Genomic DNA, 20,983 nt, shown 5'->3' on the forward strand with positions numbered 1-20,983 from the left:
GTACAGGTATTATAATGTATCCAGTATTTTTCTCTTAATAGACACTTAGTGGTTTTAAATTTTTGCTATTAAAATAGCATGACAAGGTATAACATTATGCATAAGTCTTTTTTATATTTTTGCCAGTGTGTCTTTAGAATAGATTCAAAAAACTAGGCTCATTTGATCAAAAAGTATTGCACATAAGGTTTTTAAAATTCTGGAAGTTTTCCCTGCATAGTGTTTGTACCATTTTGCATTCTCACCATTAATGTCTGAAAGTGCCTATTTCCTCAGAGCCTCACCAGAAGAGTATTTTTTATTATATATATTTTTATTATGTTATGTTAGTCACCATACAGCACATCATTCGTTTCTTTTTCCATTTTATTTCATTTTTTTCAGTGTTCCAAAATTCATTATTTATACACCACACCCAGTGCTCCATGCAATACATGCCCTCCATAATACACACCACCAGGCTCACCCAACTCCCCACTCTCCTCCCCTCCAAAACCCTCAGTTTGTTTCTCAGAGTCCACAGTCTCTTATGGTTTGTTTCCCCCTCCGATTCCCCCCATCTCACTTCTCCTCTCCACCTCACAACATCCTCCGTGTTATTCCTCAAGCTCCACAAGTGAAATCATATGATACTTGACCCTCTCTGCTTGACTTACTTCACTCAGCATAATCTCTTCCCTTCCCATCCATGTTGATACAAAAGTTGGGTCTTCATTCTTTCTGATGGAGGCATAATACTCCATTGTATATATGGACCATATCTTCTTTATCCATTCATCTGTTGAAGGGCATCTTGGTTCTTTCCACAGTTTGGCAACTGTGGCTATTGTTGCTACTCATTAGTTTTTGATGTAGTGTTCCATGATTCATTGTCTGCATATAACACACAGTGCTCCACGCAATATGTCACCTCCTTAATACCCACACCAGCTCACCCACCTGCCCCAAACCCTCAATTTGATTTCCAGAATCCATAGTCTCTCATGGTTCATTTCCCCCTCTGATTCCCCCCTTTATTTTCCCTTCCTTCTCCTAATGTCCTCCATGCTATTCCTTATGTTTCACAAATAAGTGAAACCATACGGTTATTTGTCTTTCTCTTTTGACTTATTTCACTTAACAAAATCTCCTCCAGTTCCAACTGTATTGATGCAAATATTGGGTATTCATCCCTTCTGATGGCTGAGTAATATTCCATCATACATATGGGCCACATCTTCTTTATCCATTCATCTTCTGAAAAGCATCTCGGCTCTTTCCAGTTTGGTTATTGTGGCCATTGCTACTGTGAATGTTGGGGTGCATATGACTCTTCTTTTCACTATATCTGTATCTTTAGGGCAAATATCCAGTAGTACAATTACTACAACTACAGGGTAGCTCTATTTTTAACTTTTTGAGGAACCTCCACACTGTTTTCCAAAGCAGCCTCAACACCTTGCATTCCCACCAGAAGTGTAAGAGGGTTCCCCTTTCTACACATCCTCTCCAACATTTGCTATTTCTTGCCTTGTCAATTTTTGCCATTCTAACTGATGTAAGGTGGTATCTCAATGTGGTTTTGCTTTGAAGAGTATTTTAACTAACTTGGGGATTTTTAAAAATCTGACTGGTAAGAAGTAGTGTTTAATTTGCATTTCTCTTATTCTGAATGCGGTGCTTAGCATATTTTCATATGATTAAGAAACATAAGTCTTTTTTCTGTGAACAATCTATTCATATGGCTCATTTTTAGTGGAATTTATTCTCTATATTTAGACATTTCCTATAATTGGGGTTATTAAGCTTTGCCTGTGATATAAACTGCAAATATTTTTCCTTGATTGTTACTTCTCACATTTTATTTTTTGAGATATAGGTTTTCAAGATAAAACATAAACAATAATTATACTGGTGGTCTCACTTAATCTTAGGACCATTGCTTGTTATAAATCAAACATATGGCCACCACAAGATATTAAGCAGATTACGGATTTTCCTCTCCTGCCAAAAATAGAGTACACATGTAGATGGTCATGTGTAGGTGGGCAAGAGATTCTGAAACACAGAAACAAAACAAAGGATCATAGTAGTGTAAGTATGCCCTAAATCCCAAAACCATTCTCCAAATAATCACACATACATACATACACACACACGGAATGCAATCCAGATTTGTTCGTCTCAGGAGAAATAAATAGAAATGGAAAGTCAACAGCAAAACAAATCTATCTGGTGGAAAAATATCTTATCTTTGAAGGAGTTAAGTTTTCAGTCCTTCTATTGGTATGCTTGGTGGGGGTAATCATCAGGTAGCTAGAAAGCCCATGACAGATTATGTCTGTACAAGATCATGTTACTCATATGATATAGCCAGTCTGAAATAATAAAAAATAGTCTCTCTTCGAGCTTCTTACTCCATAGTGAGGCAATATAACATAGTACTTAAGAAAATGGATTTTGGAGTTAATTCACACTCAAATCTAAGTTCTACAGTATATTATCTATATCTGTAAATTCACACAAGTTACAAAACTCCATGGACTTCAACTATCCTTTGTATAGAATGGACATAACAGGTTTGTCATAGGATTCTTGCAAATGTTAGTAAGAAAGTGTATTTACAACAACTGGCACAGTACCAGCCATACTATAAGCTTAATAAATATAATCCATTATTATGCAACTAGTTAGTCTTTTGCATGGTCTCATATATAGTTATTCCTTGCTGAAACATTATTTGTGAGCATGACACCACACTGACTACCTCCCTTTCTAGATTTCTATCATATTAAAGCTAGAGCTCTTAATATAATAACTCAAAGAAAATGTCTTATTTTTTTAAGATTTTATTTATTTATTTGACAGACAGAGATCACAAGTAGGCAGAGAGGCAGGCAGAGAGAGAGAGTAAGAGAGAGGCAGGCTCCCCACTGAGCAGAGAGCCCAATGCGGGGCTCCATCCCAGGACCCTGAGATCATGACCTGAGCTAAAGGCAGAGGCTTTAACCCACTGAGCTACCCAGGTGCCCCAGAAAATGTCTTTATAGTAGAAAAAAATGGTAAGAGGCCACAAAAAGTGAAACTGGATTAGAGAAATGAAACATATTTAGTTCTCGCTATTACACAATTATTTTCCAAAGACTTTGTTCAGACTTAGTAGGCACTGTGAAGAAAGAGTTTCTAATAAAGAAATTAATTATTAATTGAGTGATTATTCTGCACCAGCACCTGTAATAGGAACTGTACTATAATCCACTGGAGAGACTATGAGTATAGACTCTGGAGTATAAACTGTCCAGGTTTGAGTTCCAGTTCTTTTTTTTTTACTGTGGGACCAAGGAGAATTATGAGACTCTAAGAACTCCTATTTTTCATCTATTAGACTGATAACAATAACTATATCATATACATGATATAATTGTTAAGAGCATATGCTCTGAGGTTAATGCTCCTGAGTCTGTATCCCACTTCTATTTTCAATTAGTATAACTTCTGATAAGTTTATTAACCTCTCTGCACCCCAACTTTGTCATTTGTCAGATGGGAATAATAGTATCTAGTTTCACAGGATATTGGTAAATATTAAATAAGATACTGCAGGTAAATAATCTAGAATATTGCCTGGCATGCAGTGAGTTCTCAACAAATGTAAAATATTTTTTCATTAGGATAAAATGGCATAATCTATAAGAAATGGTTAGCTCAAGGTCTAGAATATAGTATGTACTAAATAGTTTATTATTATATCCATTTTTATTATTATTACACCTATTTAAAGATTCAAGGACTAGAAACTCAAGCTGTCATTCAATAATTAACAAAAGTTAGTTAAATGAGTTGTCTAAATGATGTGTTGTCTAAAAGCAATCCAAACTGTCTATAACCCTAAATACTCTAAAATGTATCTTTTACTTAAGCCAGAACACCAGGGAACCCTGGTCTTATACCCCGTTATTTAGACTTCCTGTGGAATTTTTCCAACTAAACTTTGCTTTTGCATTATGACACCTGTCTAGGGCAGCAGACATCATTCAAAGAATGCTTATGGAACTAATGGTCTTATTTGCTGTAAGAATACATTATTTAAAAAAAAAAGAATACATTATTTTAAACTAATGTAGAACAAATGAACCTCCTAAACCATTTTTAAGTATACAGTTGAGTAATGTTAAGTACATTCATGATGCTGTCCAAACAAACGTTGACCGGACCTTTCATCTTGTGAAACTGAAGCCCTATAACCATTGAATAACTCCCATGTCCCACTCCCCCAGTCTCTGGCAACTATCATTGTACTTTCTGTTTCTACGGCTTTGACTATTTTAATACCTTGTAGAACTGGAACCATATAGCATATGTCTTCTGTGACTTTTTTTTTCACTGCATAATGTCCTCGAGGTTCATCCATGTGGTAGCATATGACAAGGTTTCCTTCCTGTCTAAGGCTGAATAATATTCCATTGTATGTGTGTATCACATTTTGTTTATCTATTCATCCATCAGTGGACACTTGATTGCTTCCACCTTTCGGTTTTTGTGAATAAGGCTACAATGAACATGGGATGTGCAAATATCTTTGAGATTTTGTTTTTAATTCTTTTGGATATGTACCTAGAAGTAAGACTGCTGGATCATCTTATAATTTTATCTCTAAAGTTTTTAAGAACTGCCATACTGTCTTCCATAGTGACTGCATCCTTTTACATTCCCATCAACAGTGTGCAAAGGTTGCAATTTCTCTACATCCTTATCAACACTTATTTTCTGGGATTTTTCTGATAGTAGCCAACCTAAGTGTTTGAGATGATATCTCATTGTAGTTTTGATTTACATCTCTCTAATGATTAGTGATATAGGGGTCTTTTCATATATTTGCTGGCCATTTATATATCATCTTTAGAGAAATGTTTATTCAAATTCTTTGCCCATTTAAAAATCAGGTTATTTATTTTGTTGTTGAATTGCAGGAGTTCTTTATATAGTCTGGGTATTAACCTCTTATTTTATATATATATATAATTTTATATATATAACTATATATATTATATATATGCAAAAATTACTTCCAGATTATGAGGAATATATATGCAAAAATTACTTCCAGATTATGAGGAATATATTCCTCATAATCTGGAAGTAATTTTTGCACTCAGTTGATTATATCATTTGGTGCACAGGAGCATACAAAATTTTTAAGGATATTATTGATACATTAATATTAATATTACTCAATATATCCACTTCATGAGGATAAATGGGAGATATTTTTCTTAAGATTCAATAGTAGGAATAGTTAGTTTTCCTATGAACAACTGGTTTGCTATGATCCTGGGAGTGGTGATGATACCAAGTGACAAAAAAACTCAATTGTGGCTCAATTAGAGTGATGATATTGAGCCTCAAGATTGCATTTTGTGCAGGGGACTCATATCTATGCTCTGTTCCCTCTGAAATGATTTTCCCAAATATTCCTTTTAAATGTTTTATATTTTAGATAGTTTAGTAATCTGCCTAAAATTATTTTTGAGTGGGAGAGAAACTGATGTTATTTTCAATAGTTACTAAAACGATAACATTTTACAGAGAAGGAAAATAAGCCCAGTGTCTATAAATAACTTTCTGAAGTCCACATAATTAGTAAAAAACAGGAGCCAAGGTTCAATCCAAGGTTTACCCTATGGATTTTTCCAAAATATCTGGCAATTTCTTCAAGCAGTGAACAAAAATTTCCATAATATGAGACAAGAAGTGTCACTTGTGATGTGATTGCTATATCCTCTAAGAAGTCAGAGGAGTGAGATCACTTTCTGCAAGAGAGATCAGGGAAGGCTTGAGCTTGAAAAATGGAAAAGTTAGGGAGAAGGGTGGGAATGACAATGAGCAAAATTGTAGAAATAAACAAAAAATATGACTTAGAAGTACTGTAGTCCAGCTGCCTAACACTATTCCTTACTGAGCACAAGACAGACTCTGAATAGAGAAAAAGAGAGAAGCAAAGCATTAAATATAGATTTGAGTGACAAAATGGAGCCTGTTTATTCTGGTGTTATAAATTTGGACTTAATTTGAAGTAGCAGGGAGTCCAGGAAAAATTTTAGCAGGATTCTCTAAGTAAGTTTCCCTAGAACCAGAGGCTAAAAAAGTGATATATTCATAGAGTCTCTCAAGTGAACCTGTAAGAGAGTAAAGTAAGGAAAAGACAGGGGAAGAAACTAGGCAAATATATGGGTTTGGGCAAAGTCTACTCACAGCCTGATCTCATAAGGATCTGGAAGGTAAATGACAAGTCAGGGTCTTATTTCAGTCAGTCTCTAGCTGAGGGCCAACCCAGGCATCTCTGGGCAGGATGGCTCCCAATGGATTGAAGCAATCCTCAGGAAAAGAAGGAGTCCAAAAGTACCCAACCCTCACAGCAACTGAAGGACTGTCACACTGCCCCTGTGAATGGAAACTAAGCAGGCACCAGCCATGGCATTTTAAAGGATGAACTGGAATGGTAGCAGCCTGAAGAATTAGAAACAGATATGAAAGGTCATACTATCAACCTGAATAGTGGATGTGAAGCAAAATGACAGCTTTCCCAGAATATCCACATCCATACCCCCAACCTGGGAATATGTTACATTAAATGTGGCAAAGGGACTTAGCATGATTAAGGTTAAAAATGTTAAGATTTGATTATACAAATTAGCCAGGTGGCCCCAGTATAATCACATGATCCCACAAAAGCAGAAGCTTTTCCTTGCTACAGTTAGCAAGAGATGAGAGGTTTCTGGTTTTGAAGATGTAGGAAAATAACAATGCACCAAGATATAGAGCAGCCTCCAAGAGCTGGAAAAGGCAAGATTTCCCCTGGATCTTCAGGAAGGAATGCAACCCTATGATATATTGATTTAAGCCCAGGGAGACTCATGTTGAACTTCTGAACTATAGAAACATTCTTTTCATTTGTTACAGCAGCAATAGGAAACCAATAGAGAGGAAGGACAAAACTAATGAATAAGAAATTGATAGAATTCCCACAATCAAAAATAAAAGCCTTAAAGCTAACATTAGCCTCTGTTTTATCTTACTGTTTCCATTTTAAGTAAAATTAATCATTCTTACTACATTCATCAGAATTCACAAACTTTAAAACACAAGAAAAAAAAATTTCAAAAAAATGACCATTGAATATAATTGGAATTGGATATAAATGATTGGTACTTTATAAAGGTTAAGAAAAATAGATCTTTAGAAAACCCCCCAATCTTTTAATAGAAGATTAAAAGGAAGAAATTAACTGAGTTATTATTACATTAGAGACGTAGGAATCAGGTCAACGCAAGTTGTAAATCATCTGTTTGGTGTTTTTTTTAGTGTCTGAGATTCACATTTTCTTACAGAGAAAAATGAAGGACTGTGAGCTCCATGGTCAGCAGAGAGCGCCATGGGGCCACCTCTCTTCTCAACCAAAGCTGCTTTCCAGGCAGGCAAATAAGAGTGAGCGGCTATGGCTCTGGCAGCCTGTGTTTGCCTTTCATTATCTGGAACTCTTAAAAAGTTAGGTATGAGAATGGAAACAATTTCTTTACACCAAAATAAGTATTTTTAAATAAAAGTTTACTTATTCCAATTATTGACATCTTCCCAATAAAAATAAAAAATACTAAATCTGTAATAAATTTCAGCAATTTCCATGAAGTCTTCAAAAAGGAATATCAGGTAAGTAAATGAAAATCAGCAGTGTATGCAATGTAGTTAAATAGAAACTCCTCTCAGCTAGTACTTGGAAGAGAGAGGGTTTCGGTATGGATGTGTCCTGAGGATCAAGTAACATGGCAACCCCTGAGGGTGAGGGTGAAATCTATTTTCAGTTGAAAGAACAATTTCTATATTCTTTAGCTCACCAAAAAGGTGTAGACACCACCTCCACTGCTAGTTAGAACCCAGAAGAAAGTAAGGACAAGGGCCAAGCAAAATCATACAAGCTCATTTATTGATCAGGCAGCCAGGGCTTTGCAGAATATACTGGAAAGAGCAACTGAACCTAGAAATAGAGATGGTGAGGTCTTTGTACTTTAAGTGAACACAGAATAAAAATGAAGGAGCAGGGTGTATGAAATTTCTGTAAGGAAGGTCATGGTATAAGAAGGAGACCAGCTGGGGCAAAGTCAATGATGGACATGCAGAGGAAGAAGACTAGAAAAGCAGGACAAAGCCAAGAGACCACATCTGCCACTTTTTCTACTTGCTATTATTTTCGTCAAGGTCTAGTTTTGCACAGAGTTGTACATATATAAATTAATTTTTAAATATGATGGTTTATTAACCCAATACTTAAAAGTATATTGATAAATTTAACTTATTATTTAGTCAAATAGCAATGTATTTTTAGGGGACAAAATTCAAAAGGTATAATCCTATTTAGAATAGAAGAGTAGTGACTTTATTGTATTTGTAAAAATAATACAATTATTACATTATAGCTTATTATTTTAAAATGTAATGATTTATAGAATTCCATTTTTTGTGCAGTACTTTCTATCATTCTCTTTCTATGTGTCTAGCCATCAAGCCAGCTATAATATATCTTCTTTTTCAAGAGATATTTGGGTCAATATTCACCAAATATTCATGGCTATTTCTAGATGCTTTGCCCTTTTCCAATTACATATCTGAAATCAGTTTTTTTTCAGCTGAAACAACATATCATAACACAATGAATACAGAAGTAGTTATGAAAATTCAGAAGTTTCCAATTAAGCCAGGCATTAAAGAGACTTTCAAAAAATGTAAATAATATAATATTCTTACAAATACCTTGTTTTGGCAAATAAAGTATTTTCCATAAAAAATGTTATCTTTGTTAATATAATGGTTTTATCACTGTTATTTTTAAAATAAACAACATGTAAATTTTTTAGTAGCCTTAATTTCTTACATGGTAAATACTGATAGATGTAATCTACACTAACTAAAGGCTCTTGAGGTCCCTGTCATAAGAGCGTAGAGGGGTCCCGAGACAAAACCAAACCAAACAAAAATGAGTACTTCTATCCCAAGGACTCCTAAATGTATAACTAAGTCAAATCTCTCATGAGTAATAGCGCATATAAATATGCTTAACAGACAACTCAAAATAAGCAAGCCAAAAGAGAATTCTTAATGTTACTGCAATCAGCCTAGTCTGCTTTTCCCCAGTTTTTCCGATTTGGGTAAAAGGCACTACAGTTTATCTAGTTGCTCCTCGCCCAAACCCAGGAATGAATCATCACTGACTGATTTCTTCTACAACTCCCCACATCGGATACACTTAACAAGTCCTACTGACACAAGTGTTAAAATATATTCCTAATTATGTCACTTCTCACCACCTTCACAACTATTACCCTGGCGAAGGCACCATCATATTCTCTTCGCATCTTGGAATTTAAAAACAAAACTGAGTAAAGTTTCCAAAGAATAGCTATAAAAAAGTACAAGTGTCTTCCATATCCTCACCTTCATCATCAGATACAAGAAAAATATACTTTATATAATATATGATTAGTTTTCCTTTTTTCAGTATAGTGATTCAGTGATTCACTTTTCTCTAACCAAACTCTAAAACTCCTGACTCTAAAGAGTAGTGATATAGAGCCTTCATGCAATAACTTTCATAAAAGAATCAAAGCATGAGGGATGCCTGGGTGGCTCAGTTGGTTAAGCAGCTGCCTTCGGCTCAGGTCATGATCCCAGCGTCCTGGGATCGAGTCCCACATCGGGCTCGTTGCTCAGCAGGGAGCCTGCTTCTCCCTCTGCCTCTGCCTGCCTCTCTATCTGCCTGTGCTCGCTCTCTTTCCCTCTCTCTCTGACAAATAAATAAATAAAATCTTAAAAAAAAAGAATCAAAGCATGTAACTGAAAGTTTTGAAAAGTTAGCACCAATAAATTATACTTGAACACTTTTTACATTTCAGAAAGTCTTTCATTTAGACAGTGAATTAAAATGGAAATTCTATATTTTCTTTTCAACTTACCTTATCGAGTTCATCTGAAATTGCAATACCTGGGATTCAAAAGAGATATATAAAAAAAGTTTTAGAAGCAGTCTTGAACAACCCAATGTTAGAAACAAAAGTAAAAGTTCCATTTGTAAAATTAGTACATTTGCCAGTCTATATTTGGCTTTTAGTAGCGCTTCAAGATAATGCGGTATATCCTTTCTACTAACAAATTAGGAATTTAAGTCAACTGTAACAGCACAAAGTGTTGAACAGTGCAAATGTGCAACAAAAACAAAACAAGTACCATACTGCCTGCAGATTGCGAAATGCAGAGCAAACATGCAAAGACAAGTGTAGAGATGTTGTCTTTATGTTATAATGACAATCAATACAGCTTAGCATGTTACAATTTTGTTCCTTCTGAAGAATTGATTTAGACTCCTAGAGTGATAAAATATTATAGAGGAATAGTGGTTGGAGATCATTTATTTTAATTCCCTTATTCTATAGCTGAAAACACAGACAACAGAGCTTAAGGAATTTGCCCCACATTCCTTTAGGCTGATAGCCTCTTGAGCCAGTGGGTGAATGACTCCTCCTCACAAGTTTGCCTTCAAATCATCCACACATTTCTCACTGTGTATCTGTCTAATTTCTGTCTTTACTATTCCTCCAAAATTGGTCTAAGTCAGCAACATAAAAAGTTTTCATCCTTAATTTGTTTCTTTGTGATATCAGGCTCTTTTAACCTCATTCTCCTCCTTGAAATGCTGCCCTCTCTCTTCATTCTCTTTGTCTTCTTCACAGCAGTCCTCTTCTTTGGGGGGAAGGGAGTCCTTCCCTGAAATGCCTGGGGTTCTTTGCTGAGCTGCCTTTCTTTTTCACTAATATACTCCCTGTGGTAATCTAACTCATACCAATGACATTTTTATTTCTCTATATGGTGATGACCAGCGAATCTTTATCCCCAGCATAGACCTTCCTGACCTGGTCGCTGAATTCCTGTGGGCATTTCAACCGCGACATGTCAGACGAAAGCCCTCATCCTCCCATCTCCTCACTTCTTTTTTGAACAATAGTTTGCCTGCAGCTGGACAGCAGCCATAGGAGCAGGCCCAGGAGCAGGCCCAGTCAGCCCTCAGGTTTGAGGCATGGGGTAAAGGGAAGCTGGTGTCAAATTCCAGTGTAGGATGGGCCAAGAGACAAGGAAAGTCCTAAGGTTTGAAGTCACGGAAACACGGAGAAAATAAAAACAGATTGTAGCCAACGTTCAGCAGGCTATAAATAAAACCTAAGAAAGAATGAATTGGGTTGGAAAAAAGAACCTGCCAACAGTAGCAAGAAAATAAGTCTAGTAAAAATCCCCTCACCTGATCAGGTGCAGAATGTCTGTACAAAATGCCAGTACTTTGTTGGTTGCTATATATTATTTCGCTCTCCACTGACCTACTAAATCAATTATACACAAAGTAGAAAAAGATGCCCTACTTCATCTCGGTAAGCTGCACGACACTTCCCCTTGTAGATAAAACTAAAACACAAATGTATCTGAGACACATTCTTCATCACAGTACTCTATGAAATCATTTTTTGGTAAAAGTTATTGGTAACTAAGAATTTTTATGTGTCACTATGCTAAAAGAGATGACTCCAATTTCAAGCTAATATAGGAATTTCAGAGTATCAAGTGGTTTATGTCATAGTCTATGGATGATTTAAAATACATTATTCTGGTTTATAGAAGCCAAATACATATTTTAAATGCTTGTATTACATTTATTATAGTACTAAAGAAGTGTTCCTTTCCAATGAGTTCAAGATTAAAATTGAACATATGGTATAAAAACAAATATTTAAGAGACTTAGTCTATTTTAAAAAAGAGAGAACAAAGATATATTACAAAAAAAAAAAAACCTCTTTTCTCATCCAAAGTCATAAAGCTTAGATATTTAGAATTAAATAATGCATGATTCAAGTGACTCGGATTTTTTAAACTCTCTTGATTTTTTCAACTTTCTGCATTAATGTCCTTGGCCCTGCAATGAATTTTCTCATTTGATTGTTAGAAAGCATTCAGTTGATCCGTAAGTTTTTTACCCCTCATATTTATGAAACCCATTATTCATAAAGATAATAGTAATACTTCACTATCTAGAATGTAGCCAAGAACCAGCAAGTAAGTCAAAAGGCCTTTGAATAGTGAGAATACCCGACACTTATGAGCTAACTCTTTGCAGCCTCTGTTCATGGTCTATTACTCTTGATTTTAGCATGCATCAGGAGCTTTTTTGCAAGACAAAGAAATATTTGCCAGTGGAAACTGGCTATAAAGAGAAGGTTGCTATGAAGAGATATTAAAGAATGATGAAGTGACAGGTCCCAGAATAAAACTCAAACTAGGTAAACAGGAAACTTCATTTGGGAAAGGAATTATGCCTCTAATTGTTCCAGGTGTTTGGCCTTACATATTTTGTTCAAATACCTACTATTATATTTTCCTAACATTTACATATTTTGATGAATTTGCCCAAGAAATTACCTAAATGAATTTCCACTCTATTATATATATAATTCTTTCCACTTCTTATTATTTATATCAAATTGCCTGGAAATTTTTCACTTTTTGTTATTTCATTTTTAAACAAAGCTTGAACTGATTAAAAACAGTTGAAAGAATGTTAAAGAAATGCTCCTTTACGGAAGCATGAAGCCGTGATGAGAACAATTCACATTGAAGAGCCAGGATTTTTCTTCTAGTGCCTAGCAGAGCATTCGCAGATATTCCCTGAGAGAAGAATAACAATTTTTGGCCATTTCATTAACTCTTTAGAGCCACTGTATCTTAAGTCATATTTTTTCAGTTTATAGAAGCTGAGAAGTGGGGAACAGAGAAAATACCCTGGAAAATATGCAAGAAAAAATATAGTGGGTTGCTATAATATGTTGTAAGGAAAGAAGGCCTAGAGTTTAATTGTGGGATTTTTTATTTTCTTCTTTTTTTATTATTTATTTTTTCAACAAATACAGCTTTTATATATTTAATTAACATATAATGTATGATTTGTTTCAGGGGTACAGGTCTAGGATTCATCAGTCTTACACAATTCACAGCACTCACCATAGCACATATCCTCCCCAACATCCATCAGCCAGCCACCCTATCCCTCCCACCCACACCCCCTCCAGCAACCTAATTATGGGACTCTCGATGCACACTGACATATGTGGTCTTCCTAAAAGTCGCACCAAAACCTTTCAGGAAACACTGTACTATCAGAGTAGCCAAAGAAGCTTGGCTTAGGGTGGCAATGGGTGTCCACCTTATAAAAGTGGGCTGCCCATAAGAAACTGGGGAAAATGAGTTCCCTCAGAAACTAAGCTTCTCTTCTAGATAAAGAAGCAAGGGCTCCAGCAGGCATATCAGAGGTGGCTTCCGAAGGTTCTGCTGTAGTGCAAGCCCATCTGGATGAATTTCATTTGTGTCCTTCAGCCTATGGGCATTTCCATTTATTCCAATCCCCAAACAAGTCTCGGTGGTATCAGAAATTAATGCCAAAACACAGTTCTCACATTTCCGAATGTGAGTTGTGCTCTATCAAGGAAACCCACAGCTATCTACTTTACCACGATGTGCATCTTCCCAGGTATCAACTTAGCCCTAGAAATAAAATTCAGTTGTAGCTACCAGAAATGGAAGGAGAAAATTTTCAAGAGTCTTTACAGCTTAGTCAGTGTAATTAATCCATGAGGGTAGGTCAGATATTCATATTGTATGAAATGGAATGAGCTATTTCTCCAAAATGTTTCCCTATGGAAGAAATCCAAACTGGTCCAAACTAGCTTGCGAGAACCAATTCTGCACATTTCTTCCCAACTTCTCATTGAGTACTAATTGGTAGCCTGAAAGAAGCCACGTTAGACATATTTACAGCATGGAAATTGGCAAATGTTACAAATTAGGGATTACTTTTTGAGTTAGTGTCCCAGGATACTACCAAGGGATGCACAGTGTTAGAGCAAATACCTATGTAAGCATCACACATACCAATAAATTGAACACTGTTGATACCTCAGAACTATACCTGACCATTTGCCAATTAAAACACTCTTTAGAGGGCACCTGGGTGGCTCAGTGTGTTAGGCCGCTGCCTTTGGCTCGGGTCATGATCTCGGGGTCCTGGGATCGAGTCCCGCATCAGGCTCTCTGCTCAGCGGGGAGCCTGCTTCCTCCTCTCTCTCTATGCTTGCCTCTCTGCCTACTTGTGATCTCTCTCTCTGTCAAATAAATAAATAAATAAAAATTAAAAAAAAAAAAAAAAACAAACACTCTTTAGATAGGTTACTGACTGCTCTTAGAGCAAAGGAAGTTCCTGCTACAAAGTGAGGGATTCTATCTTCAATATCATTACCAAAGAAAAAAGTTGGGGAAAATTTTCTGTAAGGAGTTAAATAATAAATACTTCAGGATTTTAAATTTACATATGGTCTGTGTCATATCCATATATTTCTTCTTTTTTTAAAAACAACCTTTAAAAATGTAAGAAATATATTTATTAGCTCATGGGCTACAAAGACCACAGGCTAGATTTGGCTCCCTGCTCAGAGTTTGCAGAGTCTTGTTCTAGAAACACATTCCAGCTTTTATCCTTGATTAATTGACTCTTTCAAGGATACTTCCAAACCTTCGGGGTTTACATTAGGCCCCTACCCATCTCCTTACTATAAAAGACCTGTTCCTTCTTCATAGCCTTTCTTACTCACTTCGTCCTTTATGCAACAAAGGTACAAAGTTTTCCTCTTACATACATGCTTCTCTCTCTTCATTCTTCTTTTACCTTAGCTTTACACATCTTCATTCTTCTTTTACCTTAGCTTTACCTTTCCATCCTTCTAGACTCCATTCAGACATAGTTTTGATCAGACGGGGCCTAAACCCCTTTGTTGGAGGTTCTTTTACATTCCCATAGGCCCTCCTAAGGCACCTTATATGAGGCTGTGAAATTCTGCTTTTCACACTTATCCCTCCTACTAAAAGGTGAACTTGAGGTCTGAGTGCCCATGTTAACCATCTTATAATGTATGAAGACTGGATAAATCTATATGGCAATGAATGGACAAACAGTTCTCTATTTATCTGCTTCCATTCTCATTCACAGATTGTCATCCTCTAACTCCTCAGGCTGTTTGTCAGACAAGACCTCTTGGTATGTTCATGACTGACAAACTAAAAAAGTCATTTGTTATTTTTTTCTTGGCGGAGTCCAGATTGCTATTATCAGTCACGGAGCATAAATATCTGTCTTCTGTCCTTTAAACAGCTGGGCTCTTTTCCTTGGAAAAGTTCCAGTCAGTGTTTCTCATGAACTGCAATCTATAGACTGACGTCTGGATGGACTAAAGATATTCATCCTATTGCTGCCTCACTTAAGAGAAAACTGCCAAAAGAAGCAAAAGCCTTGGGCTTGGAAAATGCTGGAAGCCCTGCTACCCTAGAAACAGAACTCTTCTAAGAAAAAGATTCTGTTGACCAATGTCATATAATACAGAACTACTGCTCTGTTACTTTTAGTTTGTTATTTACCTACTCACTTATCTATCTATTTTTTAAGCATAACTCCTTAAATAGATAAGCCACAGTCAAAGTCAAAGAGCTCAGCAAACAAATCAAATCTACAAATACCACAACTATCATATGATCTCCCTGATATGAGGAAGTGGTGATGCAACATGGGGGCTTAAGTGGGTAGGAGAAGAATCCATGAAACAAGATGGGATAGGGAGGGAGACAAACCATTAAGTGACTCTTAATCTCACGAAACAAACGGAGGGTTGCTGGAGGGAGTGGGGTTGGGAGAAGGGGGGTAGGGCTATGGACATTGGGGAGGGTATGTGCTTTGGTGAGTGCTGTGACGTGTGTAAACCTGGTGATTCACAGACCTGTACCCCTGGGGATAAAAATATATGTTTATAAACAATAAAAAATTTTAAAAAATCTACAAATACCAAACCCATCATCTGATATCAAAGGTCCACACGTAGAAAAGTAGGAAGTAACTCTGCAGTGAAGAAAGAGTTAGGGAGGTGTCTCAGAGAAGAGGGATCAGGAAGAAATGGAATCACAGGTGGCACTAACTCAGCACATCATAGCTGAGTTATGTGCTACGTGCTGGGGAAGGGCAGATGTTGAGTGGAGATGAGTGAAAATCAGATAACAACAAAAAAGTGTGTTCAGAGAAAAATATGGAAGCACAAAAAGGGGCCACCAAATCCAGTCCATAGAAGGACAGCAAAAGGAAATAATTTCAAAAGAAGTGGTATTTGAGCTGAGAGAGGAATAGGAGTAACTTGGTGGAAATGGGAGCCCTGAAGAGAAGTGACAGTGGCATGTGAGGGTACAGGGACAGTGTAAGGAAATATGTGAAATGGGAAGAACTTCAGTAAGTGTGAAAAACTCCCGTGTTGCTTGTACATAAATGGCTAGTCATGAGAGTGACACCAGAGACAGGATTTAGGGTCAGATCACTTGGCAACTTCTCTGAGGTTTTAAGGAGACACTGAATATCTGCAAGAAGTGGGTGTCAGGTTTTCACTTTAGATCCATTATAATGATCACAGTGAGGTATTGGAGGAACTGAGAAACAAGAGCGTGGGCAAGACTGGTTATTCATTCCTCAAACCATTTCCATGGAGGACCTGTGCACACAAGCTAGATTACATTTCCCAGACTTATTTACATCTAGTTGTGCACTGTGGCTAGACGTAATGCACAACACTTCTACCCCTAGGCATTAGAAACCTCCCCCTTCAGCAGGACCCTTGGAGGTCACGTATGGCAGAATAGCAGGACGGAAGCAGTCTGCATCCCCGGCACACATCGTCGGGCTACTTCCTGAGTAAGAAAATACTTGTATCGTATTAAGCCAGAGATTTTGGCCATGAGACTACCCTACATAAAGTTACTGCAAGGTAATAGGGGCTCAGTAAGGGCAGGGATTGCATCTGTTCTCCTCTGTCCCAGGACAGGAATGAAATGGAACAAAATAGAACGTGCTGAATGGATAAACCAATGATCTGGTGGTGATGCTGAGTGTGAACTTGGTAGTACTAATAGGGATGAATAGAATCAAACCCAAGATAGAGGGAAAAATGAACAAAATTTGGCAACTGATTATTTATGAACATCAAGGAAGAGAAAGGAGCCTATAAGGGTTCCAATTTGGGTGAACTGGTAAGCAATGGTGCCATCTCTTGAAGAATGGTATGCAGAAAAAAGGTCATGTTTGAAGAGAGATGAATGATCTATTTGGATACACTGAGTTTAGACGGCAGTGGGATATCCAGATACACTTTGAACATTTTATATAAAGTATAAACAGTCTGGATGGACAATATATTCATCTGACTTAGCTGTGTAAAGGTCATAGTTAAAACTATGAGGGAGGATAACAATGGAAACAGACAGCATTTGAAAGAACAGAAGACAACAGGTGGGAACGGCATTTAAAGTGGCCAGGAAGAAAGAAGAGCACTGGAATGAAGCCTACAAGAAATGGTGTGAAGGGCATCCAAGAGGATCAAGAAAATAAGGGCCAGGTCCCAGAAAGTAGAAGATGAGCATCTGAAGAAAGACAGAATAATCAATGGTGTTAAAACTACCAGAGCAATTTTGTAAGATGAAGACTGGAAAAGTATTCATTCAGTTTGACAATGTGGCTTCAGTTTGTGACCATAGTGAGAAAGGTTTCAACAGAATGATAGGTGCAATCACACAGCCACACTGAGGGAGGAAAAGAAGATGAACAAGTGGAAATAATGAGTGTTCATTATTTCTGATAATGTCATGAGGTAACTCAAATTCAAGAGAAGAGTTTTTATGAGTTTGTTTTTAACATTAATGAGAGCTGTGGCATCCAATATGGTAGCCACTCATCCCGTGTCTACTGAACATTTGGCTAGCTCAAATTGAGATGTGATGTACATTAAAATTCACAACTGATTTTGAAGGCTCAGTATAAAAAAAAAAGCCAATAATAATTATATGGAATACAAGTTAAGCTTGTATTCCATATATAACTTGGATATAGTAGGTTAAATAAAATATTTTATTAAAATTAATTTCATAGGCTTCTTTTTGCTTTTTTGTAACGTGCCTGTTTGAAAATATAAAATCACACATGTGGCTCACATTACATTTCTGTTGGGCCATGCTTAGCTGGAGCATGTTACAGGCTATTAGGGATAAACAGTAGTAATACTAATAATATATGTGGTAGGCAAAATTCTAAGATGGCCCCCAACGTACACACCTGTGTAATTCTTTGAGTCTGCATGATGGGACCATCAAATATGAAAGGATATCACTCTCCTAACTTGGTTACTCACCGGTTAACTGAGTAAATCAGAGAGAAATTATCCTGGATGGTCTTGACTTAGTCAGGTGAGCCTTTCAGGGAGAATGTTCCCCAGTACACTCAAAGAAGCTTTCAGAGAGATGCTCCCCAGTACACTCAAAAAAGTAGTACTGAACTACCATTACAAGAAGATCACAAGGCAAGAACCTGAGAATGGCCTCTAGTTTTTAAGAGCAATCTCCGGCCAATAGACAATGAGAAAACAGGGATCTAGCAAGGACTACATTTGGCCAATGACCTGAATGAGCAGGGAAAGAGACCATGAAGCCTCAGGTGAGATCACAGCATGAACCAGCACCTTAATTTCAGCTTACCTAGACCCAGAGCAGAGGATTCAGCTAACCCACACCTGTACTGCTGAGTCACAGAAACTATAAGATAGTAAATTTTTATTTTTTAAAGCCACAAGTTTGTGGTAATTTGTTACACAGTAGTAGAAATATAATATCTAACCTTTAATTAGCAATTATGATATACCAGGCACCATGTGAAGCTCTTTAGAGACACAACATCTCATTTTATCTTCACAAAAACCTTAAGAAATAGGTGCCATTATTACTGCAATTTTGCAGAAAAGGTAACTGAGACAAAGAGAGGTTAAGAAATTTTCCTATGGCCACAAAACTACTATTAGGGGGACTAGAATTGGAAAGATTTCCACATAAAGAAAAGACAAAGCAACTAATGGGATAAGATCTCAGAATACTGGGCAGGAACCGGGATGAGCATCATGGGTGGAGAGCTTGGAAAACCTTAAACAAGAGAAACACCTTCTCTGTTGATAATGAAAGGAGAAGGGCAGAATAGACGTGGATGTAATTACGTATGCAGATGGTAGAGGAGAACACATTCTACGCATTCCACAATTAAGCTTTTCTCTAAAGTTAGAGGAAAGCTAATTGCTAAAACAGTGAGACAGGGAATAAATAGAGGTGTGCAGATTATTGTGTGGGTTTTTCATAGTTGCAAGAAGAGGATAAAAAGGGAAGGACTGACCAAGATAAGTAACAGTGTTGAAAACCAAGAATTTGTCGGATAGTGTTCATGGGCCCCGCCATTCCTCCCTGGAGCTCTCAGCCTTACTGGTGAAGTGGAGCTGAAGATGGCAGCACTTACTCAAAGACGGGAATTTGACAAGGAGACACAACAGAAGGATGGAAACAATAGGGAAAGAGGATATTGATTAAAACTGGCCCAGAGTTCAGTCTGGGCAGGGGAAGAGGGAGAGCAGAGGTGAGGGAAAAAGATGAAAAAGAATGAGGGGAGAATACACCAGAGATATTCCTGTATACTGAAAGTCACAATGCAGGAAGAACAGAGTAAGGATAACAAAGAGCTAGAAAGTTTGCATATGGGTTGGGTGCCTGCGTGGCTCAGTCATTAAGCATCTGCCTTTGGTTCAGGTCATGATCCCAGGGTCCTGGGACTGAGTCCCACATTGGGCTCCCCGCTCAGCAGGAAGTCTGCTTCTCCCTCTCCTGCTGGCCCTCCCCACTGCTCATGTGTTCTCTCTCCTCAAATAAATGAACAAAATCTAAAAAAAAAAAAAAAAATGCAAGGAGGTTGAACCACAAACAATAAGTCATGAACACAATTTAACTTTGGAATATATATTATAGATCATTAAAATAAAGACTTGTGAAAACTGGAGAGATTCTTGATGGTAATCAGGGATATATTACTTCATTTTAATGAAGAGGAAACTTGAGGAAGGAGGACAAATGGTATACTCACAACTGCAAGCAAGTAAAGGGCAGTGCAGGACCCATGACATTTCTCACAGCAACACCTGCATCTATTCTATGTGATATACACTATGGTCTCAAAAAAGGATAGAACTAAGACAGCATAGAGTATACAATATTATAATATCTTAAAAAACACTTTGAAAAATGTGTACCTAACAATGACTGAATTTACAGTTTAATTACAAACTCAGACACATGTGTACATAAGTGTGTGTATGTGTGTGACTGAAGTATAGTTAAATGAGATGTTATTCAACAGAGAAGGATTCAGAATAACATAATACAGATATAATCCAAGACATTTATCTAATACAAGACATAATACAAATGCACTACTCTTTCTTTCATTCTCTGGAAAAGTTTCCTAAAATTATTAATTATATATATACTTGTCCTTATTTCCACAAGGCATTCTAGGGAGAAAAATTATTTATTTTGATGGACACTAGACCATTCCAAAGCAATAATTACTAATAATGCTATCTCATACTTCTACTGAAGCACAAATCCCTGGAGATAATTTGCTAGGTTTTAGAAGATGTCTTTCACCCATGTAGAGAGTAGGCATAGAAAATGTAGGTAGATAAATGTAGAAAATGTAGGTAAATATCAAGACCTCTTAACAAATCTGTCCCTTTTAGACCATGGTTTCTTGAAAAAGCTATTAAGTAAATTTAACCTGGAAAATTTAGCATATTCAAAACCAAGAAAAATCAGTGTGAATTAATTTTGGAATATGTATTTTATTCTTTTATATCAATATCCAAAGAGAAATGCTTATATCTATATTCACATTTATACTCAGATCTACATATACATATATCCACATGTATCCATATACATATCCAATGCATATCTGAATATTACAGAAAT

At 36.7% G+C, this 20,983-nt stretch overlaps 1 protein-coding gene across 2 annotated transcripts in view; it reads right to left on the reverse strand.

Moving 5' to 3' along the window:
• Positions 1-20,983, reverse strand: part of C4H8orf34 (chromosome 4 C8orf34 homolog) — a 378,696-nt gene that overhangs the window by 262,002 nt on the left and 95,711 nt on the right. For both annotated transcript variants that reach the window (XM_044245487.1, XM_044245488.1), the window contains exon 5: positions 9,984-10,012. In XM_044245487.1, coding sequence (XP_044101422.1) covers positions 9,984-10,012 — 29 coding nt within the window. The remainder of the gene's footprint in view (positions 1-9,983; positions 10,013-20,983) is intronic.

The sequence above is a fragment of the Neovison vison genome, chromosome 4, assembly GCF_020171115.1.
Source record: "Neovison vison isolate M4711 chromosome 4, ASM_NN_V1, whole genome shotgun sequence".
NCBI lineage: Eukaryota > Metazoa > Chordata > Mammalia > Carnivora > Mustelidae > Neogale > Neogale vison.